This window comes from Dendropsophus ebraccatus, chromosome 13 (genome assembly GCF_027789765.1).
Source record: "Dendropsophus ebraccatus isolate aDenEbr1 chromosome 13, aDenEbr1.pat, whole genome shotgun sequence".
NCBI classification, from domain to species: domain Eukaryota; kingdom Metazoa; phylum Chordata; class Amphibia; order Anura; family Hylidae; genus Dendropsophus; species Dendropsophus ebraccatus.
Window position 1 is genome coordinate 11,301,269 of NC_091466.1, and position 27,816 is coordinate 11,329,084.

A 27,816-nucleotide genomic window follows, 5' to 3' on the forward strand; every position below is an offset into this window, starting at 1 on the left:
CCTTGACAGGCTTCCTTCTCTGGAGAAAGAACTGAGGCTCCACGGACCCCTTCTTTGCATATTCAAATTTTGTAGGGGGCAATCAGTGGAGACTCTTGATCGAGTATATTTGGATTTTTTTTACTGGTCTCCCTGAGTTCAGTGATTGCTGTGTTTTGTTGGTCTATTCTTCATTGCCCCCAGTAGCCAGAATCCTGCTCTAAACTGATGAAGGGCAAATACTCTGAAACAGCTGTCTGTGGATGGATGCCTGGCCTTGGTAACCCTTGTCTTATGTCATTACACTCACAACAGAGTTAGATTTTGATTTATAGTGGCCACCCTCGTGTTTCCCTATTTAGGACCCAATGGTTGCAACAGAGTGAGGACCTGAGGGGCTACGTATCAGGGTGGTTTGGTGTTCTCACCACTAGGAGGCGCCCCTTGGCAATGGGCTTCCTTCTCTGGAGAGAGGGATATCTGGCTATTCCTGTGTTTTGAGACTCGTAACTGAGGCTCCACGGACCCCTTCTGTTTACACAGCTACGAAGTTGCCTGTTGGTTTAAGCCCGACCAGGGTTCAGCTATACTAGGAAGATGTCCAGCGGCAGATGTATAATACAGGATGTAACTCAGGATCAGTAATGTAATGTAAGTACAGAGTGACCTCACCAGCAGAATAGCGAGTGCAGCTCTGAAGTATAATACAGGATGTAACTCAGGATCAGTAATGTATGTACACAGTGACCCCCACCAGCAGAATAGTGAGTGCAGCTCTGGGGTATAATACAGGATGGAACTCAGGATCAGTAATGTAATGTATGTACACAGTGACCTCACCAGCAGAATAGTGAGTGCAGCTCTGAAGTATAATACAGGATGTAACTCAGGATCAGTACAGGATCAGTAATGTAAGTACACAGTGACCTCACCAGCAGAATAGTAAGTGCAGCTCTGGGGTATAATACAGGATGGAACTCAGGATCAGTAATGTAATGTATGTACACAGTGACTCCACCAGCAGAATAGTGAGTGCAGCTCTGGCGTATAATACAGAATCAGTAATGTAACAGACAATTTTTGTTATTAATGACTTTATTCTTATAAGAACATGTTATTCTGATATGAACAATGACAATGTGACAAAAAAATTAGTAGAATCAGATACATAAGGGAATCAGCTGCCGTACGTTACACAGTCTCCTCCAGGCCTCAATAATATGTAGAGATACCTTCACTGTAGACCAATACTGACTTTAGACTGCACTGTCACCTTGCTTTACCCAGAATCCTTTGCTGCAGGCAAATGTTCCTGGGAAAATACTTGTGCAGAAAATGCAGAAATGTATGTGAGTGGCGAGTACATCTATAGGGTCATCCCATCCACGAGTGTCAAGACCCTCCCATTCTAAATCTTATTTATGGATTATGGGGGCGGAGCCTGACAACCCATTGTTTGAGTTAGTAATAAGTGCTTCATCGTGTTGCCTACGGTCCCCTCTATTATATATGCTCCAAACATCATAATAAAACAAACAACATCTACAAAGAGTTAAGTAGAATCAGGCCTGGCAGTTAGTGGGTATTGGATGGATATCTCAGTACTCTGAGTGCACAGGGGTGTAATGTTGTGGACTGGATGTGGATGAGGTTATGTTTTATCTAAATAAGCCATGAAGATTCTCTGACCCCTTCACTCTATTTCTTACAGAATTCACTTGTCTACCAGGGATAATAAGGTGTGAAAGGACCAAAGACACATTTATAGAAATACACCCTTGTGCACTCAAAGTACTAAGTAGAGTAAAAATAATAAAATTACTCATTTTCACCATTTTCAGAGTATATTTGTTTTCTCTCTATATATAAACGTCAATATATTAAATAGAGGAGGCCTCCTTTAGTTCTGTGTATACCATATGAGGGGGGGGGGGGGAAGATATGGCTATACAGTTTTATATTACTTATAATATCACATGTGCCTATACTTTACTATTTTTAATATAAAACATAACATGCATCTTCTGCTTCAAACAATGTATGAAAAATAAAATACAAGATAAATGTGTAAAAAATATTTTTCTTTTCCCCCCTTTAAATGACCATCAGTTTGACCTTTCCAGAAAAAAAAGGGCTCAGGTAAATTCCCGGAGGTTTTACCACATGGAGGCCGGTTTCCTCTGTGCCACCTTACAGTTATGACTTCTATGGTCACGTTTGGCGGCATCGTCTTTAATGTTGGTGGATTGTCCACTGTGAAGGTAAATGTGTTGCCCCCAGTGGAGTCTCTCGGATTCAGCCCACAGGTAATAGATCATAGGTACCCAGGTAAAATTACGCTTGTGTCTGTTGTTCAGGATCGTCAGTGTGCACGGACACGTGACCTGTTTCTTCAGGAACCTGAAATGAATTTCAAATGTATAAGTTTAGATGAAGCAGAGCTGAAATTGTTATTGAACTATTTTTTTTTCAAATCCTCAAAGAACTTTGCTGCCATCTACTGGTGGTTAGTGAAACTGCAATTGACATAGGCCAAAAGCAGGAGCCAGCCACAAATTTACATCCTCAATGGAAATTCTTATGTCACTTATATAAAAAACACAATGACCAAGTGGGACTAGTGGTGTAGACTTTGACTTGGCCATGTTGTAGATCTGTGTTGATCCGAAGGGGCAACGTTTCTTCCCAAATAGAAAGCCATAAAGGTTTATAGAGACTTAAAGACCATTCATGCTCCACTTGGAAGAAGGATACATAGCAGCTCTCTGATGCCAACTTGTGGAGGTAGCTTTCCCTTTAAGTCAATGTTTGACAATGTTTAAGAAGCCTTATGACATGACTGGGGATTTAATAAGGGCGGCCAGACAACTGCCCAGAAGAAGAGGTTACCCATCTGTTTTGGGGTAGTTGCCCCCATCAGTATGGAGAAGGGGGCTGGCTGTAGAGAGGCCGATCATCATTGGACACTGAATAGACACTGTTCATCCTTCAGGACTTACCTCCCAGTACAGTGAATCATCGAAACATTCAGCATCTGATGGAGCGCCGAAGATGGGTAACTTCATTATGAACCCTGCCGCCACAGAAATAGAGAATGTATACATGAGAATATATATAATGGAGGAATCTTGATGCAGGACACAAGACATAGAATCAATCACTAGTAATAAACAAGCAGTGTATATAGTAGATCTCCCTGATGGTAATATTTATGGAAGAACAGCGCCATCTAGTGGTGGAATGTGGAATATATTATATTACATTATATATGTAAGTCCAGTTGTGATCATTGCTGGGGTTTGTCCCCCCTAGAATTGATGATCTATTAGGTCCCCCCCAGTAACTCACCTACAATGGTTCCTCCAACCACAGCAAACCCCAGGGCTACCAAGAGGGCCAAACCCTGATAGATGGCCTGAGAGTGGGCAGTGCGGGATGTGTCAGCGATCAATGGGAAGACGTCACTCATACTGGGGGATAAAATGGAAACGGTTTGTACAATTTAAGTAGATAGATAGATCGGAGATAGATAGATAGATAGATAGATAGATAGATAGAAGATAGATAGATAGATAGATAGATAGATGGATAGGAGATAGATAGATAGATAGATAGATGGATAGGAGATAGATAGATAGATAGATAGGAGATAGATAGATAGATAGATAGATAGATAGGAGATAGATAGATAGATAGATAGATAGATAGATAGATAGATAGATAGATCGGAGATAGATAGATAGATAGATAGATAGATAGAAGATAGATAGATAGATAGATAGATGGATAGATAGATAGATAGGAGATAGATAGATAGGAGATAGATAGATAGATAGATAGATAGATAGGAGATAGATAGATAGATAGATAGGAGATAGATAGATAGATAGATAGATAGAATCACTTACCCACCCCCATAGACATCAGCAGTTGCAGCAAATGCCACTATACTTCCTATCATAGCCCCTAGGACGCCGGGCATACCATGTAAGTTGTGGACCCCGCACGTGTCCTGAATCTTCAGCTTGGAGTCCAGTATGGGCTGTGTAGGAGAATAACATAGCAGTAATGGCATCACCACTAATATACAGGTGTAGCAGAGGGGAGTGTGTTATATCCCGGTATATAGGAGGGATACCGCCTGTTATATGTGGGTAATAGAGGAGCTATATCAGGAGACTCCTCCACATCATCCCTTACTGCTGTTACCTCACTACTGATGCTTTATTAAGCTGTAAATAATAAGCAAATGTTCTCCAACTTGTAGCTCTCCACCACAACTCCCAGCAGGCTCTGAATGCCTACAACTGTCAGGGCATGCTGGGAGTTGTGGTTTAAAAAGCCACCTGGAGAGCCCCAGGTGTATGAACCCATGAGTCACTCTATCTGCCAGTCACAACCAAAATATAGTAGTGATAGAGCTTTGGCGCCCTCTAGTGGCTACGCTCTATATTACAGCTGGAGGATATAATAGCAACCACATTACTCACCGTCAAATATTTGTATCCCACAGTGGAGATGATACCGGCCAGAGAGCCAGCGATCATAGCACCGAAGGGAGTGAGCATCATCTCTGCAGAGGTTCCCACCGCTACACCGCCTGCCAGGGCCGCATTCTGTATGTGCACCTATAGGGAGGAGACAGGACAATGTATAGGAAAGTGATAGTCTATGTGCTATTGTATTACACAGGAGGCAGTATTATAGTAGTTATATTCCTGTATATAGGAGCAGTATTATAGTAGTTATATTCTTGTATATAAGAGCAGTATTATAGTAGTTATATTCTTGTATCTAGGAGCAGTATTATAGTAGTTATATTCCTGTATATAGGAGCAGTATTATAGTAGTTATATTATTGTATATAGGAGCAGTATTATAGTAGTTATATTCTTGTATATAGGAGCAGTATTATAGTAGTTATATTCTTGTATATAGGAGCAGTATTATAGTAGTTATATTCTTGTATATAGGAGGCAGTATTATAGTAGTTATATTCTTGTATATAGGAGCAGTATTATAGTAGTTATATTCCTGTATATAGGAGCAGTATTATAGTAGTTATATTCCTGTATATATGGGGCAGTATTATAGTAGTTATATTCCTGTATATAGGAGCAGTATTATAGTAGTTATTATTCTGTATATAGGAGCAGTATTATAGTAGTTATATTCCTGTATATAGGAGCAGTATTATAGTAGTTATATTCCTGTATATAGGAGGCAGTATTATAGTAGTTATATTCTTGTATATAGGAGCAGTATTATAGTAGTTATATTCTTGTATATAGGGGGCAGTATTATAGTAGTTATATCCCTGTATATAGGATCAGTATTATAGTAGTTATATCTCTGTATATAGGATCAGTATTATAGTAGTTATATCTCTGTATATAGGATCAGTATTATAGTAGTTATATTCCTGTATATAGGAGCAGTATTATAGTAGTTATATCCCTGTATATAGGAGCAGTATTATAGTAGTTATATTCTTGTATATAGTGGCAGTATTATAGGAGTTATATTCCTGTATATAGGAACAGTATTATAGTAGTTATATTCTTGTATATAGGAGCAGTATTATAGTAGTTATATTCTTGTGTATAGGAGCAGTATTATAGTAGTTATATCCCTGTATATAGGATCAGTGTTATAGTAGTTATATTCCTGTATATAGGATCAGTATTATAGTAGTTATATCCCTGTATATAGGAGCAGTATTATAGTAGTTATATTCTTGTATATAGTGGCAGTATTATAGGAGTTATATTCCTGTATATAGGAGCAGTATTATAGTAGTTATATTACTGTATATAGGAGCAGTATTATAGTAGTTATATTCTTGTGTATAGGAGCAGTATTATAGTAGTTATGACATGGAGAGAGAGGAACGGCTGCACATCCCATCTATGGCTGATACTAATGCCGCTAGGCCTATTTTAAAAGTCAACACCAGAGTGTCTGTATATAATTTGATCAAACCATAACAGCCCCGTGTACCACGTGTAGGTCCCCTGGTTCACACGGTTCCCTACGTTAACTCCACACCGTGTTGGTCAGTGACCGCCAACCCCGCAAAGTGTGCACATGCACATGTTTGCAGCAGCATTGGTGAGTGCAATACCACATTCATACTTGTGTTGTTTGGGGGCAGGTGGTGCCGGCCGGGTTTTGGGGGGGCACTTTGGGTTTGGTCCTGTGACATTGGGGTTGCAGGGCCATTCCATGTCCTCCCTTCCCTGCATTTTAAAATAGGCCTAGCGGCATTAGTATCAGCCATAGATGGGATGTGCGGCCGCTCCTCTCTCTCCATGTCGTGGATTATAGTAGTTATATTCTTATTGATGCATAACCATTAGGCTGTGGACATTTCTTGTTCTCTTACATAATACAATACTCACCAGGGGCTGACATTTATTACAGGAGTTGCCTCCTTGTAGTGTGCAGAGGATACAGTGATGGATAACATCCGTATCACCATTGCTTACCATATCCAGCTTTCCTTCACCATTCAGCAGAGATGACATGGCGAATGTGGCCAGTGTGCAGGCAGCCAGGGAGTAGTAGGTGTTCAGCACTGTGCGGTGTTGGTCATCTCCATGGGCCGTTACAGCAGAATTGAAGCTCGGCCAGAACATCCACAAATAGATGGTTCCTGGATAGGGAATTATTAAAGTGATCTATATAGATATGGCTGGAGATTAGGAGCAGTAGTCAGGGCTATAGCTCACACTGTATTACTATGTACTGTGATAGGTAGTGATGGCTACATACCGATCATGGCAAAGAGGTCCGAGTGATAGACCGATCCTTCCCGATTACGACTCTTCCCCAGGTCCGGCCTGTACAGCACACGGGATACCACCAGCCCAAAGTACGCTCCAAATGTATGGATGGTCATGGAGCCCCCGGCATCCTTAGCCTATCAGTGGTGATCCACACAACAAGGAGATGTCAGATATGGCGGTATATTATCACACATTGTTATGTCTGGGCCTAGCATTGTGGCTGGGATCCAATAATAGCGGCCTCCTTCTTCTACTAGAAGTGTGGGGAATGTCCTAGCACCACAACTCGGGGTGGACAGGCAGGTCTCCGGGTCTCTAAATAAGGACTGATGACATCATCACACAGGCATGAGATGATTGGCACCTTCTTATACTAGTATGATCAGTTAAGAGGGGTAATCCAGGCTTAGAAAAACATGGCCACTCATTTTCAGTGACAGCATCACTCCTGTCCTCAGCTTGGATGTGGTATTGCAGCTCCGTCCTATTAAACTAAATGGAGCATAATTTCTAATCCTGGATTACCCCTTTAAATTTAAGTGTACCTGTAGTTTGTAAAAAATTTTGATATATCATAGAGACACGTCAAAAGTTTTGATCGGTCTGAATCTGAGGGTTCAGACCTGTACCGATCAGGATAACAAACTGGAGCCTGACTGATCACATGACACAGAGTCGGGAGAAGATCACCCTTGAAGCAATCCTCTCCCCTCTCGTTCTCCTAATCGGTACATTCAAAACTTTTGACATTGCTCTATGATTTATCAGTTTTTACAAAGTTTTTACTAACGACAGCGACACTTTACAATCTAAACGAAAGAAGAGAAGGTGGGAGGAGTCACACTCAGAAATGGGGAGGGGTCATATGGAAAAGAGGAGGAGCCACAAATCCTAGAGGCTATGCATTTTTATGACATCTCGATGACTTTTTTTTTTTATCTGACTAAAAGTTATCCAGGATTAGAATAAGCACAGCTACTTTGTTATAAAAACAGCGCCACCCCTGTCCTCAGGTTGTGTGTGGTATTACAGTTCAGCTCCATTCACTTCAATTAAACTGAGCTGCAATACCGCACCCAAACTGAGGACAGGAGAGGCGCTGTTTCTGGGAGAAAGCAGCCATGTTTTTCTAACCTCTTAATGGTCAGATGCTTCAGGCTTCAGGCCTTGGAGGACCCTGTGGGCTTTCATCTCTGACCTACAGTACTGTCCACCAACGGAACGGCCACTGTCACTTCCTATACTGTCACTTACCCCAACAACGTTAAGAATAATATACTCATTGATTCCAAAGAGAGTAACTTCAAAGAGAGTCATGACGATCAGCTGGACCGGACTTGTCTTGCCGAGGATGGCTCCGAAGGAGATGAGGACGGCTCCGGTGCAGAAGTCTGCATTGATCATACTGAGAAGGTAGAAGAACACAGAGTAAGGGCCCTATCCCACCGGACGATTATCGTTCAGATTATCGTTAAATCGTTCGAACCTAAACGATAATCTTTCGGTTGAATAGCAGTTAACGATTAACGACTGAACGAGAAATCGTTGATCGCTTTATAAGACCTGGACCTATTTTTATCGTTGCTCGTTCGCAAATCGTTCACATTGAAAAAGACGTCGTTCGGTTGTTCGCAGTAGATACGAACGCAATAGCAAAGAAAAAACTATCGCAAATACGATCATAAGTAACGATTATCGTTCCATGGATATGAGTGAACGATTTCAGGTCTTTCGCAATAGTGGTCGTTTGAGATCGTTTATCGTTAACGATTATGCGAATGATAATCGTCCCGTGGAATAGGGCCCTAAGCCACAAGGATAGCCATTACTATACCTGAGAGAGTGCTCTCTATCCCCATGGCAACCCATCAAATTAACCCCTTAGAAAGACTCTGCTCCACCATGGGGCAAAAATGGCAGCATACTCCTATGATCTGAGGTGACAAACGGCAGCATGACCAGACCACACCAACCTCAATTACCTTCTGTAGGAAACTTGCATTAAAGGGGTTTTAAAGGGGAACTGGTTTCAGAAAGTTATACAGATTTGTAATTTGATTCTATTTAAAAATCTCCAGTCTTCCAGTACTTATCAGCTGCTGTATGTCCTGCAGGAAGTGGTGTATTCTCTCCAGCCTACCACACTGCTCTCTGCTGCCACCTCTGTCCATGTCAGGAACTGTCCAGAGCAGCAGCAAATCCCCATAGAAAACCTCTCCTGCTCTGGACAGTTCCTGACATGGACAGAGGTGGCAGCAGAGAGCACTGTGTCAGACTGGAAAGAATACACCACTTCCTGCAGGACATACAGCAGCTGATAAGTACTGGAGGACTGGAGATGAAGCACTACATAGTGTCCATACATATCAGTCTGTGTAATGCAGGACAGGTAAGGAGACACTCTCTGCTCTACACACTGACCAAGAAATCAGTATCCAGAATAAAGAAGCTTAAAATTCTGTAATAAGGTGTATGAAAATGGGTTTCCTAGACTGGACAATCCCTTTAAGCACTGTATGAGGACACAGTTTGGGTTCTATTGGGCACTATAGTATTCAGTATGCATTTGGATAGAATTATACTAGTCTTATTCTCCATTTGTCTGACAGCTATAATTGGTTGACCACCCCCATAAGTATAGTTACAGGTTTGCCCCGATCTTATTGGACAGTTATCAGGAATTTTTTTGAATTTTTTTTTTTACTTGGTTTCAATCTAATTCATTATATCCCGGCAATGAAAGGGTGGAGGTTGCAGGATTCCATTCATCTGTTGCTATATCCTATTATGAAATGCAGATCAAAGACTATTCTGCCCGGGGCAAAGCATTGTGTAATCTAGTTACAGCTACAGTTCACCAAATGTTTTCATTAATTTTTCTTTGGGCGGATTAAAGGTGACATCTGCCTTAAAGGGCCCCTTTAAGCATTTGGTATGGCAAGTCCTTTTCTTTGCTCTAAAGTGGTTAAGATTCAAAAAAAACATAGCTTCCTTCAGAAACAGCGCCACTCCTGTCCTCAGTTTGGGTGTGGTATTGCAGTCAGTTACATTGAAGTGAATGGAGCCAAGTTGTAATATCACACATAACCTGAAGACAGCAGGTGGCGCTGTTTTTAGAAGAACGCAACTATGGGGGAGATTTATCACACATGGTGTAAAGTGAGACTGCCTCAGTTGCCCCTAGCAACCAATCAGATTCCACCTTTCATTTTGCAAAGAGTCTGTGAGGAATGAAAGGTGGAATCTGATTGGTTGCTAGGGGCAACTGAGCCCGTCTCACTTTACACCATGTGTGATAAATACCCCCCTATGTCTTTGAGCAATGCTGTATTAGACCAGGAAGGGGGAACCTTCGGCCCTCCAGCTGTTGCAAAACTACAACTCCCATCATGCCTGGACAGCCAAAGCTTTAGCTTTGGCTGTCCAGGCATGATGGGAGTTGTAGTTTTGCAACAGCTGGAGAGTCAAGGTGTATTAGACCATGTAAAGTCCTGATGGTTAGAATGGTCAGTGATATCTATAAGATTATACTGTAGGTTCAAATGGAACACTGCCCCCAAGTGGCCAAATTCTCAAACAGCGTATTCTATAAAATGGAGTGAATTCAGGCATATTGTAGTGGACTATAACTATCTGCTGCTTTATCTCTTGCCAAATATGTTTTTTTGAAATCTTTGTAGAGGACATGAAAAAGAAAATTGGGCATGGGTACAAAGCAAACAGCAGAGGTTTCTGTTATGTTCCAGCTATGTATTGATCAGTCTCAGGTGACCAGGTATGATCACGGCCGTGACCCACATCCTCACCTCTCGATCCCCACATGGATTTTTCCATCATGGAAGCCGTGGAAGAAGCCTTGGATGAGTGTAGACCACTGGAGACCAAAGGCTGCGATCAGAAAGTTGAAGGCCACGCTGCTGAAACCATAAAGCTTTAGGAAAGTCATCAGAAAGCCGAAGCCAATGAAGATCATGGTGTGGACATCTTGGAAACCTAAAAAAAAAAAAAAAAAAAAGGCGAATATTAGCCATTGAAAATATAAAATATTAAAACTAAAACTAGTTGCTGCAATTACTGTTCTGGAACAACAGAGGGCGAAGTAATCCCAGTGCGGAATCCATTAAAACATTGATTTATGAATTAAGGAAATTAGAAAAGTCATCAATGCAAGAGAAGATTTATGTCCGAAGCATCTGTATATATTCCTTTACTTCTATGCTACTGCCACAGCTTAGAGAGTATATAGGAACAGCTATAGAATAAAGAAGTAGACATGGTCATGACTTTATATTGGTGGGTAATGTATATAGCTGCTTTTATTTTTTCATCTTCTCCAGAAAAATTAAAACTATAATACTACTATTACTGGAATATAACTACTATAATACTGCTCCCTATATACAGTTATATACCTACTATAATAGTGCTCCTATATACAGGAATATACCTACTATAATACTGCTCCTATATACAGGAATATAACTACTATAATACTGCTCCCTATATACAGTTATATACCTACTATAATAGTGCTCCTATATACAGGAATATACCTACTATAATACTGCTCCTATATACAGGAATATAACTACTATAATACTGCCTCCTATATACAAGAATATAACTACTATAATACTGCTCCTATATACAAGAATATAACTACTATAATACTGCTCCCTATATACAGTTATATACCTACTATAATAGTGCTCCTATATACAGGAATATAACTACTATAATACTGCCCCTATATACAAGAATATAACTACTATAATACTGCTCCTATATGCAAGAATATAACTACTATAATGGCAAAAGCAAGGAGAGGTGAGGTGCAGCACTCTTTTTCTTCCCTGAACCGCATTTTGTTTCTCTCCTTTCTCCGTGTTTTGCACTCCTCCTGGTGAGACCCACATGACCGCAATTAGCAGGAGACACCTGAGTGCACATGGTTTTAATCCCTCCTGTCTTTTCCCATTCTGTCTGCAGCAGCTATGGTGAGCGCAATACCTTATCCAGACTTGTGCTGTTTGGGGGCGACCTTCTCCGCCGGCGGTGCTGGCCGGGTTCTGGTGTGGTGTTTTTGGGTCTGGTCCTGTGGCATAAGGGTTACAGGGCCGTCCCATGGTCCCCGTTCCCTGACTGTGCACGCCTGCGGGGTTGGTGGCCACTGACTGGCACGGTGTGGACTTAGTGTAGGGACCCATGTGTATCAGATACCGGCACGAGGTACATGGGGCAGTATGGCTTGATCAATTCATACACAAAATTCTGATGTGTTTTTTATTTAGCCTAGCGGCACTAGTATCAGCCATAGGTGTGAGGTGCAGCACTCTGTTTCTTCCCTGAACCGCATATAACTACTATAATATGCACAAGCCAAAAAGACAGAAATGGCTGCACATCGCACCCATGGCTGACACGGAAGCTTATTCAGCTACATTTAAAACCAACATCAGAAGTTAGTATATAATTTGGCCAAACCATATTGCCTCATGTACCACGTGCAGGTCTTCTGATACACAGTCCCTAACAAAAAAACCTCACTGTGACGGTCAGCGTCCACAATCCCCGCAAAACGTGCGCAAGCAGAGAAGGGGGGCCACGGAATGGCCCTGCAACCCCATTGTCACAGGACCAGACCCTAAAGGGCCCCCCCCTGAACCCCGCAGGCGCCATCGGCACAGTGATGTTTTTTGGTTAGGGACTCATGTGTATCAGAAGACCTGCACGTGGTACATGAGGCAATATGGTTTGGCCAAATTATATACTAACTTCTGATGTTGGTTTTAAATATAGCTGAATAAGCTTTCGTGTCAGCCATGGGTGCGATGTGCAGCCATTTCTGTCTTTTTGGCTTGTGCATATTTTATGTACTCTGTCCCTTTTTTCATTGTAGCTAGCACTCGTGCTTTGTAAGACCCATGTGATCCAAATTAGCAGAAAGCAGCTGTGTACATAAGGGGAGGATCTCCTAGTATTCTCCCATTCTACCTGCAGAGGAATGGAGAGAGGTAAGAGCTTGTTCACACTTGTGTTGCTTGGCGTCCACTTTTTCCGCCGGTGGCGCCTGCAGGGTCCGGGGGGGGGCCCTTTAGGGTCTGGTCCTGTGACAATGGGGTTGCAGGGCCAATCCGTGGCCCCCCTTCTCTGCTTGCGCACGTTTTGTGGGGATTGTGGTCACTGACCGGCACAGTGATGGTTTTTGGTTAGGGACTCATGTGTATCAGAAGACCTGCACGTGGTACATGAGGCAATATGGTTTGGCCAAATTATATACTAACTTCTGATGTTGGTTTTAAATGTAGCTGAATAAGCTTTCGTGTCAGTCATGGGTGCGATGTGCAGCCATTTCTGTCTTTTTGGCTTGTGCATATATAACTACTATAATACTGTTCCTATATGCAAGAATATAACTACTATAATACCGCTCCTATACACAAGAATATAACTACTATAATACTGTCCCTATATACTGGAATATAACTACTATAATACTGCTCCTATGTACAGGAATATAACTACTATAATACTGCTCCTATATACAAGAATATAACTACTATAATACTGCTCCTATATACAGGAATATAACTACTATAATACTGCTCCTATGTACAGGAATATAACTACTATAATACTGCTCCTATATACAAGAATATAACTACTATAATACTGCCCCCTATATACAAGAATATAACTACTATAATCCTGCTCCTATATACAAGAATATAACTGCTATAATACTGCCCCTATATACAAGAATATAACTACTATAATACTGCCCCTATATACAAGATACTATAACTGCTATCATACATGGCAGTATACAGATGTTCGTGAATGCTGGGAGTTGTAGTTCTGCTGCACCCTCGGGATGGGGGACCCTGTTATGTGTGGTGCAGTGACTCGGCCGTGTTCCCGGTGTCCGTCCCTGTAATGATTCCCCATGTAATGTCCTCTCCCCCGCTCTGCAGTGATGCGGAACAGCAGGTTGTTAGACTCCATGAGGCATGAAATGTCCGGATCTCAACTATAACCCAGATCAGGAGGTCACAGGAGATCACATGATATAGGAGAGAAATACCAACCAGAAGGGGCCCAAACTGCGTATCTAAGCCATGTGCGATACTGTCTGCTCAAGGGATGTAGCTAAGCCTATAATATATGGCACTGTCTGATGAAGTGATGTATCTAAGCCTATGATATATGATACTGTCAGTTGAGGTGATGTATCTAAGTATATTATATATGTTACTGTCAGACGGGATTATGTATCTAAGCCTTTCATAGATGATACTGTGGTGTGCCACCCCCACGTTAGTATGGAGGTGGTACGGCCGGTCACTTGCTAGATGGAGAAGTGTGACGCCAGCTCTATGGTGGTTGGCCGAGATATAGCCGGGCCCAGTGATGTCATGTCGTGACGCCAGTGCCGGTTGGGCACACAGGTATGGGGGCACACCTGCTGTTATTGGAGAGGACCGGTTACACTGCCACCCACGGAAAGGGGAAATGTCCCAAGGATGGGGTGTATACTGTGTTGGTGCAGGATGAAGGATCACAGAGTCTCTTTATCATCAATAGAATCTTGGTGATACAAAGATGATCTAGAGAAGCAGAGAGGAGAATGTTGTGAGAGTCCCAACCCAAGTAGTACTGTGCTCTGCCCGGATGTTGGAGGATGAGGTAGAGATAGAAGAATACTTGTGCCCGTGCATCGACTCTTGTCGAAATGAACCACCTATTGCCCTACCAGTATCGGGGGACCTGTCCTAGAGGGTGACACAGGCCCTAGACCCTGTTACCTGGGATGAGCGGAATGCTGAGGATTTCCTGCTGACACCCGCGCTCTGAGATAGAGTTCATAGGCTTCTAGCAACTTTGCTCTATCCGGATCAGTTCTTAGCTTTCTTTGGCTTTTGTAGATACTGTCCTGCTCTTTGACTCTCCTAGTCCACGGCGTGGGTTGAGATCATCTCTGACTTGTCCTTTCCTGTAAAGGTTTTAACACTGCATAGTACTAAGTAAGGTTACTTGAAGAGAAACCGTTAGGTGTGTCCTAGCTCTACAGAGTCTGGTGACCAAAAGACCTAATACGAAGGCAGAGGGCCAGCGCCCAAAGTAACCACTGTAGGAAGCCTTCTCGCTTGCGCCCTTCCCCTACAAAGTCCAATACAAAAGGCGGCTACACTTCCTCTACCCACGTGACCTCCTATCTACAGCCCCTGTAAGGTGCGCTGTGAATGGTTGAAGAGCGCATAAAGAAGAAGTAAAGAGAGAGATGATAGGATAGGAGAAGAAAATACTCTCATAGGTTCACAAATCCATGTGACATTTAGGTAAACAATAACCCTTTCCATACTTCAGCTGTGCAGCAACTAAGTACATAGACTTACAATAGCGACACCTTGTGGCGAAACTTTATCACTACTACATCACCACTTACAATAAGTACAGGCTTTTGCGAGGGGTGTAACCAATAGCAACACCCGTGGTGGGACACCACAATACTGTCAGCTGAGGTGATGTACCTAAGCATATTATATATGATACTGTCTGCTGAGGTGATGTATCTAAGCTTATTATATATCATACTGTCAGATGAGGTGATGTATCTAAGCTTATTATATATCATACTGTCAGATGAGGTGATGTATCTAAGCTTATTATATATCATACTGTCAGATGAGGTGATGTATCTAGGCCTGTCATATATGATACTCTCTGCTCACGTGATGTATCTAAGCCTATCATGTGTGATACTGTCATATGTGCTGATCCTGAGCTGAGGATGGCGCCGGGTGGGTGAGGGGGCACCATACACCTACTATACTGACTGGCAGAACAGGCCGGGGCCAGGTGGGTGGCATATATAGGCATCAGCTGGCGTCATGGATCCTGCTCCTGCCTGTCTATTATGTTGGGTGTGGTGCCACTCATCTCTCACCCTGGCATCCTAATATCCTGGCATCCTGGCATCCTAATATCCTGGCATCCTAATATCCTGGCATCCTAATATCCCGGCATCCTAATATCCTGGCATCCTAATATCCTGGCATCCCGGCATCCTAATATCCCGGCATCCTAATATCCTGGCATTCTAATATCCTGGCATCCTAATATCCTGGCATCCTAATATCCTGGCATCCCGGCATCCTAATATCCTGGCATCCTAATATCCCGGCATCCTAATATCCTGGCATCCTAATATCCTGGCATCCTGGCATCCTAATATCCTGGCATCCTAATATCCTGGCATCCCGGCATCCTAATATCCTGGCATCCTAATATCCTGGCATCCCGGCATCCTAATATCCTGGCATCCTAATATCCCGGCATCCTAATATCCTGGCATCCTAATATCCTGGCATCCTAATATCCTGGCATCCTGGCATCCTAATATCCCGGCATCCTAATATCCTGGCATCCTAATATCCCGGCATCCTAATATCCTGGCATCCTAATATCCTGGCATCCTAATATCCCGGCATCCTAATATCCTGGCATCCTAATATCCTGGCATCCTAATATCCTGGCATCCTGGCATCCTAATATCCTGGCATCCTAGCATCCTAATATCCCGGCATCCTAATATCCCGGCATCCTAATATCCCGGCATCCTAATATCCTGGCATCCTGGCATCCTAATATCCTGGCATCCTAATATCCTGGCATCCTGGCATCCAAATATCCCGGCATCCTAATATCCTGGCATCCCGGCATCCTAATATCCCGGCATCCTAATATCCTGGCATCCTAATATCCTGGCATCCTGGCATCCTAATATCCTGGCATCCTAATATCCTGGCATCCCGGCATCCTAATATCCTGGCATCCTAATATCCCGGCATCCTAATATCCTGGCATCCTGGCATCCTAATATCCTGGCATCCTAATATTCTGGCATCCCGACATCCTAATATCCTGGCATCCTAATATCCTGGCATCCCGGCATCCTAATATCCTGGCATCCCGGCATCCTAATATCCCGGCATCCTAATATCCCGGCATCCTAATATCCTGGCATCCTAATATCCTGGCATCCTAATATCCTGGCATCCTGGCATCCTAATATCCCGGCATCCTAATATCCTGGCATCCTAATATCCCGGCATCCTAATATCCTGGCATCCTAATATCCTGGCATCCTGGCATCCTAATATCCTGGCATCCTAGCATCCTAATATCCTGGCATCCTAATATCCCGGCATCCTAATATCCCGGCATCCTAATATCCCGGCATCCTAATATCCTGGCATCCTGGCATCCTAATATCCTGGCATCCTAATATCCTGGCATCCTGGCATCCTAATATCCTGGCATCCTAATATCCTGGCATCCTAATATCCTGGCATCCTAATATCCCGGCATCCTAATATCCTGGCATCCTAATATCCTGGCATCCTGGCATCCTAATATCCTGGCATCCTAATATCCTGGCATCCCGGCATCCTAATATCCTGGCATCCTAATATCCCGGCATCCTAATATCCTGGCATCCTAATATCCTGGCATCCTAATATCCTGGCATCCTGGCATCCTAATATCCCGGCATCCTAATATCCTGGCATCCTAATATCCTGGCATCCTAATATCCTGGCATCCTAATATCCTTGCATCCTAATATCCTGGCATCCTAATATCCTGGCATCCTAATATCCTGGCATCCTAATATCCCGGCATCCTAATATCCCGGCATCCTAATATCCTGGCATCCTAATATCCCGGCATCCTAATATCCCGGCATCCTAATATCCTGGCATCCTAATATCCCGGCATCCTAATATCCCGGCATCCTAATATCCTGGCATCCTGGCATCCTAATATCCTGGCATCCTAATATCCTGGCATCCTAATATCCCGGCATCCTAATATCCTGGCATCCTAATATCCTGGCATCCTGGCATCCTAATATCCCGGCATCCTAATATCCTGGCATCCTAATATCCTGGCATCCTAATATCCCGGCATCCTAATATCCTGGCATCCTAATATCCTGGCATCCTGGCATCCTAATATCCCGGCATCCCGACATCCTAATATCCTGGCATCCTAATATCCTGGCATCCTGGCATCCTAATATCCCGGCATCCTAATATCCTGGCATCCTAATATCCTGGCATCCTGGCATCCTAATATCCCGGCATCCTGGCATCCTAATATCCCGGCATCCTAATATCCTGGCATCCTAATATCCTGGCATCCTAATATCCTGGCATCCTGGCATCCTAATATCCTGGCATCCTAATATCCTGGCATCCTAATATCCTGGCATCCTAATATCCTGGCATCCTAATATCCTGGCATCCTAATATCCTTGCATCCTAATATCCTGGCATCCTAATATCCTGGCATCCTAATATCCCAGCATCCTAATATCCTGGCATCCTAATATCCCGGCATCCTAATATCCCGGCATCCTAATATCCTGGCATCCTAATATCCCGGCATCCTAATATCCTGGCATCCTGGCATCCTAATATCCTGGCATCCTAATATCCTGGCATCCTAATATCCCGGCATCCTAATATCCTGGCATCCTAATATCCTGGCATCCTGGCATCCTAATATCCTGGCATCCTAATATCCTGGCATCCTAATATCCCGGCATCCTAATATCCCGGCATCCTAATATCCTGGCATCCTAATATCCTGGCATCCTAATATCCCGGCATCCTAATATCCCGGCATCCTAATATCCCGGCATCCTAATATCCCGGCATCCTAATATCCTGGCATCCTAATATCCCGGCATCCTAATATCCCGGCATCCTAATATCCCGGCATCCTAATATCCTGGCATCCTAATATCCTGGCATCCTGGCATCCTAATATCCTGGCATCCTAATATCCTGGCATCCTAATATCCCGGCATCCTAATATCCCGGCATCCTAATATCCCGGCATCCTAATATCCCGGCATCCAGCACTGATGGAGACAATGGCCGTCACCCTGGTATTTCCTCACCTCATCACCCGTCTAGACTACATGGCTACAAGATAGAACCCTAAAGTGATGACATCCCCAGTATACAGACCACCCACCCCCAGTATACAGACCACCCACCCCCAGTATACAGACTACCCACCCCCAGTATACAGACTACCCACCCCAGTATACAGACCACCCACCCCCAGTATACAGACCACCCACCCCCAGTATACAGACCACCCACCCCCAGTATACAGACTACCCACCCCCCCAGTATACAGAATATCCACCCCCAGTATACAGACCACCCACCCCCAGTATACAGACCACCCACCCCCAGTATACAGACTACCCACCCCCCCAGTATACAGAATATCCACCCCCAGTATACAGACCACCCACCCCCAGTATACAGACCACCCATTGCCAGTATACAGACTACCCACCCCCAGTATACAGACTACCCACCCCCAGTATACAGACTACCCACCCCAGTATACAGACTACCCACCCCCAGTATACAGACCACCCACTGCCAGTATACAGACTACCCATCCCCAGTATACAGACCACCTACCCCCAGTGTACAGACCACCCACCGCCAGTATACAGACTACCCACCCCCAGTATACAGACCACCCACCTCCAGTATACAGACCACCCACCTCCAGTATACAGACTACCCACCCATAGTATACAGACTACCCACCCCAGTATAGACTACCCACCCTCAGTATAAAGACTACCCACCCCCAGTATACAGACTACCCACCGCCAGTTTACAGACTACCCACCCCCAGTATACAGACCACCCGCCCCCCCCAGTATACAGGCCACCTACCCCCAGTATACAGACCACCCCCCAGTATACAGACTACCCACCCCCAGTATACAGACCCCCCACCCCCAGAATACAGACCCCCCTTCCCCAGTATACAGACCACCCCCCAGTATACAGACTACCCACCCCCAGTATACAGACCACCCCCCAGTATACAGACCCCCCCACCCCCAGAATACAGACCCCCCCTTCCCCAGTATACAGACCACCCACCTCCAGTATAAAGACCACCCACCTCAGTATACAGACTACCCACCCCAGTATACAGACCACCCGCCCCCCCCCAGTATACAGGCCACCCACCCCCAGTATACAGACCACCCCCCAGTATACAGACCACCCACCCCCAGTATACAGACTACCCACCCCTGGTATACAGACTACCCCCCCCCAGTATACAGACCATCCACTTCAAGAATACAGACCCCCCACCCCCAGTATACAGATCACCCACCCCAGTATATAGACCACCCACCCGCCCCTGGGTGGCAAACAACATGGCGCCAGGGTCTAGCCAGGAGAACGCTGGGTGCCACCCTGTATAAAGCCGTAATTGCAGCCATGTTGGTTGGCACCCAGCCACGTGACTAAGGAATCTCTATAAAACCAGCTCACAACTTTTAGTCGGGATGTTTTCACTTTGTACATTGTGTTTTATCTCTTTAATTGAGGACCAGGCCCAAAATGACCCAGTGGACCGCGCAAATTTTGATCTTAGTGCTTTCGTTTTTCCCTCCTCCCCTTCTAAGATCTCCAGCACTCTCAGTTTTCTATCTACAGGCCATGTAAGTGCTTATTTGTTACAGGAATAGTTGTACTGTGTAATGGCGTCATTCATTTTACCATAACATGTATGATGGAATTCCAAATATATTATTTATGAAGATATAAATTGGTGAAATCGCAAAAAAGAATGCAATATGGTAAGGTTTGGGGGGTTCCTGTGTCTACGTAATACACTATATGGTAACAGCGACATGATACTATTACTCTATAGGTCAGTCCGAACACAACCATATGCAGGTTACACAGATTCTCTAATGTTATATATTTTTTTTAAATGAAATCCTTTTTTTTGGCAATTAATTATAAATAAAATGGGACTATTGTGACACTTATAACGGTTTTATTTTTTCACCTACGGGGCTGTATGGGGCGTCATTTTTTCCGCCATGATCTCTAGTTTTTATTAATACCATATTTGTGAAGATCGGACGTTTTGATCACTTTTTATTAATTTTTTTATATATATAATGTAACATAAAATCGGTAATCCGTGCACTTTTTTCCCTCTTTTCGTGTACGCCGTTTACCGTTCGCAATGACGCTTGTTATATTTTAATAGATCGGACAATTACGCACGCTACGGTATATTATATGTTTATTTGTTTATTTATTTTTATATGTTTTATTTATATAATGGGAAAGGGGGGTGATTTAGACTTTTATTGGGGGAGGAGTTTTGGGGTTGTGTGTTAGTGTTTTTAACTTTTTTTTTTTTACACTTTTGAAGTCCCTTTGGGGGACTTGTACATATACTAGTTTGATTTATACACTGATCATTGCTATGCCAAAGGCACAGCATTGATCAGTGTTATCGGCGCTCTGCTCATTGAGCCTGCCTGTGCAGGCTCAGTGTAGCAGATCGCCGATCGGACCGCACAGAGGCAGGTGAGAGACCTCCGGCGGCCCGTTTTACCGATCGGGACCCCCGCAGTCACACTGCGGGGGTCCCGATCGGTAAGTGACAGGGGACTCCCCCTGTCACTTACACTTAAACGCCGCGGTCGCGCCGCGATTGCGGCGTTTAAGGAGTTAATGACACGCGGCAGCGCGATCGCTGCAGCGTGTCATTGCCGGTGAGGTCCCGGCTGCTGATTGCAGCCGGCCCCCACCTGCTATGAAGCGCGCCCCGCTCCGGAGCGCGCTTCATAGCGGGAGAAACACCCAGGGCGTACAGTTACGCCCTAGGTCGTCTGGGGACAGACTTCCATGGCGTAACTATACGCCCTGGGTCGTCTAAGGGTTAAAATTTTAAAAGGGGAACTCCGGAGAAAAAAACTTGTTTTTAAATCAACTGGTGTCAGAAACTTATATAGATTTGTAATTTACTTCCAGCCTTCCAGTACTTATCAGCTTCTGTATGTCCTGCAGGAAGTAGTATATTCTTTCCAGTCTGACACATTGCTCTCTGCTGCCACCTCTGTCCATGTCAGGAACTGTCCAGAGCAGGAGAGGTTTTCTATGGGGATTTGCTGCTGCTCTGGACAGTTCCTGACATGGACAGAGGTGGCAGCAGAGAGCACTGTGTCAGACTGGAGAGAATACACCACTTCCTGCAGGACATACAGCAGCTGATAAGTACCGGAAGGCTGGAAGTAATTTACAAATCTTTATAATTTTCTGATACCACTTGATTTGAATACAATTTTCACTGCAGTTCCCCTAGATCTCTGCTTGTTGTCAGTGAATTCTCGTCTATCTGTTTAGAGATATGTGCAGTGATACATTGTAACAAACCCTCAGCTGTGTGATCTTATGATTGAATTCAAGTAATATGCTTCACTGACAGCAAGCGGAGGTAGATGCTGCAGCTGTGGATGTGTGAGAGCGGAGCTCGCCCATGACGCCTCCATCTTCTGCCGCCCTCATTGCCCGGTCTGGTTTTTCAGGTTGTGTCGGGAACCTAGAAAGTGTCTGTGAGATCTCCCATGTGTTTTCATCACTCCGGGCCTCCCGGCTGACAGGCTGACAGCCAAACGTGACAGCCAAACGTGACAGCCGCTTCACCTTCTTCCTGCTGAGTGATACTCAAATCCTGGAGAGAATTTGTCTGATACCTACAGGGTCACAGCACAAACAGCGAAAATACAGGTCTAACAAGATGGGGTTCCACAGGCCCACCAGGATGGATACTGACCACAGGCCCACCAGGGAATAGATACTGACCACAGGCCCACCAGGGAATGGATACTGACCACAGGCCCACCAGGATGGATACGGCCCACAGGCCCACCAGAGAATGGATACTGACCACAGGGCCACCAGGATGAATACTGACCACAGGCCCACCAGGATGGATACGGACCACAGGCCCACCAGAGAATGGATACTGACCACAGGCCCACCAGGATGGATACTGACCACAGGCCCACCAGGGAATAGATACTGACCACAGGCCCACCAGAGAATGGATACTGACCACAGGCCCACCAGGATGGATACGGTCCACAGGCCCACCAGAGAATGGATACTGACCACAGACCCACCAGGGAATGGATACTGACCACAGGCCAACCAGGGAATGGATACTGACCACAGGGCCACCAGGATGGATACTGACCCCAGGCCACCAGGATGGATACTGACCCCAGGACCACCAGGGAATGGATACTGACTCCAGGCCCTCCAGGGAATAGATACTGACCACAGACCCTCCAGGGAATGGATACTGACCACAGGCCCACCAGGGAATAGATACTGACCACAGGCCCTCCAGGGAATGGATACTGACCACAGACCCACCAGGGAATGGATACTGACCACAGGCCAACCAGGGAATGGATACTGACCACAGGGCCACCAGGATGGATACTGACCACAGGCCACCAGGATGGATACTGACCACAGGCCACCAGGATGGATACTGACCACAGGGCACCAGGATGGATACTGACCCCAGGACCACCAGGGAATGGATACTGACCACAGGCGCACCAGGATGGATACTGACCACAGGCGCACCAGGATGGATACTGACCACAGGGCACCAGGATGGATACTGACCACAGGCCCACCAGGGAATGGATACTGACCACAGGCCCTCCAGGGAATGGATACTGACCAAAGGGCCACCAGGATGGATACTGACCACAGGGCCACCCAGATGGATGCTGACCACAGGGCACCAGGATGGATACTGACCACAGGCCCACCAGGGAATGGATACTGACCCCAGGCCCTCCAGGGAATGGATACTGACCCCAGGCCCTCCAGGGAATGGATACTGACCACAGGCCTACCAGGATGGATACCGACCACAGGTTCACAAAGGAATGGATATTGACCACAGGCCCACCAGGGAATACATACTGACCACATGCCCACCAGGGAATGGATACTGACCACAAGCTTACCGGGGAATAAATACTGACCACAGGGCCACCAGGGAAGGGATACTGACCACAGGGCCACTAAGGAATGAATACTGAACATACTGTAGGGCTACTAAGGAATGAATACTGGCCACAGTGCCTTCTGGGAATTGATGCTTAACCTCAGGACCACCTGGGATTATATACATAACCACAGTAGCCAACAGTCCAGATTTTGCCTGGACTGTCCCGGATTTGACAGGTTAGATCCGGCAAATTAATGTCTCGGGTCATGTTAAAGTGAATGTACCTGATGGAAAGTTTCTTAACCCAAGACCACTAGGGATAATATACCTAACCACAGTGCCAGCTAGCAATTGATACCTGGCCACAGGACCACCAGGCATCATATACATAACCACCATGCCACTTAGAAATTGATGCTTCACCATTGGGCCAGTAGGGATCACATACATAATCCAGTGCCACCTTGATATTGATTACTAACCATGGGATTGCCAGGGAGTCATAGCTTAAAGGGGCTATCCAGCGTTAGAAAAACATGGCCAATTTCTTCCAGAGACGGCACCACTCTTGTCTCTCTTCTCAGGTGCGGTTTGCTATTAAGCTCCATTTATTTTAATGTAACTGAGCTGAGAAACCCCACCCAAACTGGAGACAAGAGCGATGCTGTCTCTGGAAGAAAGTGACCATGTTTTTCTAACGCTTCATAACCCCTTCAGCCACAGGGCCACCAGGGATCATATATGTAATCACAGTACCCACTAGCAATTGATACTTAACCACATGGCCACCAGGGAACATATACATAACCATAGTGTATTAGAAGTTGATATTTGACCACAAGCCACCAGGGATCATACACATAACTACAATGGTACTTGGGAATTAATACTCAGCAACACGGTCACCAAGAAGGGATTGCTTAACCTCAAGGCCATCATTGAAATAATGTGTGAGTCCATCGTCACTGTGAGGTCACCAGTGATCATGGGACCATCAGCAACTACATGATCCTCCAGCTGACTACAATGTAATAATCGATTAGGCTTCATGGGGGTGGATGTGACACCACATGTTATACACATGGCCGTATCCCACTGAATCCACCAGAAATGGACATAACGCATGAGGTTAGGCAGCACTGAATAGTATTCTATAAGGTCAGGAAGACCTGGATACTATATCATAGGGTGACGGCTGGATATTATCCCATTGGGTCAAGATTGGATATTATTCCACTGGGTCAAACAAGACTGGTGCTAGACTGGACCTGGATCTAAAGGATCTTTCCTATTGGGTCAACAACACTGGATACTACTCCAAGGGGTCATCCAGGGCATGCTAGTGCACTGGTTCTAGACCAGATATTATCCCACTGGGTCAAGACCAGATATTATCCCACTGGGTCAAGACCGGATATTATCCCAGTGGGTCAAGACCAGATATTATCCCACTGGGTCAAGACCGGATATTATCCCACTGGGTCGAGACCGGATATTATCCCACTGGGTCAAGACCAGATATTATCCCACTGGGTCAAGACCAGATATTATCCCACTGGGTCAAGACCAGATATTATCCCACTGGGTGAAGACCAGATATTATACCACTGGGTCAAGACCGGTTATTATCCCACTGGGTCAAGACCGGTTATTATCCCACTGGGTCAAGACTGGATATTATCCCACTGGGTCAAGACTGGATATTATCCCACTGGGTCAAGACCAGATATTATCCCACTGGGTCAAGACCAGATATTATCCCACTGGGTCAAGACTGGATATTATCCCACTGGGTCAAGACCGGATATTATCCCACTGGTTCAAGACCAGATATTATCCCACTGGGTCAAAACCGGATATTATCCCACTGGGTCAAGACCGGATATTATCCCAGTGGGTCAAGACCAGATATTATCCCACTGGGTCAAGACTGGATATTATCCTACTGGGTCAAGACTGGATATTATCCCACTGAGTCAAGACTGGATATTATCCCACTGGGTCAAGACCAGATATTATCCCACTGGGTCAAGACCGGATATTATCCCAGTGGGTCAAGACCAGATATTATCCCACTGGGTCAAGACCGGATATTATCCCACTGGGTCGAGACCGGATATTATCCAACTGGGTCAAGACCGGATATTATTCCACTGGGTCAAGACCGGTTATTATCCCACCAGTTCTAAACTGGACATTATCCCACTGGGTCAAGACTGGATATTATCCCAGTGGGTCAAGACCGGATATTATCCAACTGGGTCAAGACCAGATATTATCCCACTGGGTCAAGACCAGATATTATCCCACTGGGTCAAGACTGGATATTATCCCACTGGGTCAAGACCGGATATTATCCCACTGGTTCAAGACCAGATATTATCCCACTGGGTCAAAACCGGATATTATCCCACTGGGTCAAGACCGGATATTATCCCAGTGGGTCAAGACCAGATATTATCCCACTGGGTCAAGACTGGATATTATCCTACTGGGTCAAGACCAGATATTATCCCACTGGGTCAAGACCGGATATTATCCCACTGGGTCAAGACCGGATATTATCCCACTGGGTCGAGACCGGATATTATCCAACTGGGTCAAGACCGGATATTATCCCACTGGGTCAAGACCGGATATTAACCCACTGGGTCTGAGATAGAACCAAGACTGGAATGTTTCCCATTGGGTCACCAACCCTGAGTTCTATCCTAGGAGTCACCCAGAAGCTTCCATATTTCAGGGATCAGAAATAATATACTGTGGGGGGAGGGGGGTCAATAATACTTGCTATAGGGGGTGCCCCAATAGCCTAGATAGCAGCTCCCTAATATAATGTTATCATTATTAATATGGGGCTTCAGCTCCCCCTTAGTCTGAGGCCAGTCACATACTATAGTATCCTATATGGCACAATCTACACCTGCGAGACTGATTCTTAAGAAAATCTAGGGCCATTTAGATCACTAACAGTCCTGAAACTTAAAGGGATTTTCCTTAAAATAAAAAAAAAACTTTTGCAGAGGAGTGAAAAAATAAAGTGAGAATGGTGGTCATCACAAATCGATATGACTGTCCTCAAAATAAGCGTTGATTGAGGAGACCCCCATTGGAGGACGAGTGTCTACAACATGGACAATCCCTTTAATATTGGAACACTGAAGGAATGAACCTGATGATACTGTGTTAGGGGGTTTCCATGTTTTCTGTAAAGCTTACTCCTACTTCTTGGAATGTTTAAGCATTACCTTCTCCCCATTTACAGGAGCTCTGCTTGCTGTCAGTGAATTGGATCATTCCTATTACATCCATAGGCTGATACAATCCCTGTATTATTGTATGCAGTGCAGACAACCATGACCGAGCTTTACAGCAGCCGCGCTGATCTCTTCCCACTTCTGAGATGTCGTTACAGTGTATCGGTGCATATAATATAAATCATGGACTGAATACAAATGCAACAAGTGTGATGAATCCTCGGTTGTGAGAACAAGGTCTCCATTCACTGACAGCAAGCAGATAAGAGGAAGAATAATAACCCATTCCAAATAACAAAGTGGATGTTGGTACTTACTGGGGTAGCGATAGTAGAAATCGTTCTCGTAGTCGGACACGTTTTCGTGGTGCCACGCTTTGGCGTCGGTTTCATGGTCGTAGCGCACAAAGACGGCGAAAAGGATGATGGTGATGGCTTCAAGCAGGAGGCAGAAGAGGGGCAGCTTGACCCTCATGTTGGTGGAGTGGCTGCCCATGGTTGCTGGAAGAGGAGCGATGCAGAGGAGGCAGAAAGTGAAGCTTCATAGGACTGAGACATTTAATGTCAGTGCTGATCCCGCCCTGCAGTCAGTGCTAGGACGTCCCTATACAGGACCTGGGCCCTCCCCCCCTCCCCTGGACGTGTCCCAGCACATCTAACAATCCAAAGGTCTCCTGAGCCCGATACAGCACCTGACAGATGTTATATGGAGTCTGCAGCGCACAAAGTTCCATATTCTGCAAGACAAGTCTAGGTGTAAACTAACATAACTTAGATACACCCATTCAGCAGATAGTATCACACATGAAAGGTTTAGATATATGTTATGCAGCATATTGTCACTTACAGATCCTTCATCTTGTTTGCGGTTTACAATCTAACTAAATATTAGTTTGGTGA

At 44.8% G+C, this 27,816-nt stretch overlaps 1 protein-coding gene across 1 annotated transcript; it reads right to left on the reverse strand.

Moving 5' to 3' along the window:
• Positions 1 to 1,179: 1,179 nt before the first annotated feature.
• On the reverse strand, positions 1,180 to 27,469 carry RHBG (Rh family B glycoprotein). Its single transcript, XM_069951266.1, has 10 exons — positions 27,235 to 27,469; positions 10,574 to 10,760; positions 8,022 to 8,172; positions 6,754 to 6,901; positions 6,468 to 6,634; positions 4,470 to 4,607; positions 3,888 to 4,021; positions 3,328 to 3,449; positions 2,979 to 3,052; positions 1,180 to 2,379 (listed from the first exon to the last, which is right to left on the reverse strand). Exons 1-10 carry the CDS (start codon positions 27,410 to 27,412, stop codon positions 2,314 to 2,316), a joined length of 1,365 nt encoding a protein of 454 aa, XP_069807367.1. The 5' UTR covers positions 27,413 to 27,469; the 3' UTR covers positions 1,180 to 2,313.
• Positions 27,470 to 27,816: the final 347 nt, after the last annotated feature.

What these genes read in the sequence shown, in the direction of transcription:
- RHBG (XM_069951266.1), bottom strand. Translation starts at nt 27,412, where the DNA reads ATGGGCAGCCACTCCACCAACATGAGGGTCAAGCTGCCCCTCTTCTGC. An exon ending in TTATTCTTAACGTTGTTGGG is followed by an intron (nt 6,902 to 8,021) that starts GTAAGTGACAGT and finishes CACCACTGATAG; the next exon opens with GCTAAGGATGCCGGGGGCTC. An exon ending in TGGGATACAAATATTTGACG is followed by an intron (nt 4,022 to 4,469) that starts GTGAGTAATGTG and finishes TCTCCTACACAG; the next exon opens with CCCATACTGGACTCCAAGCT.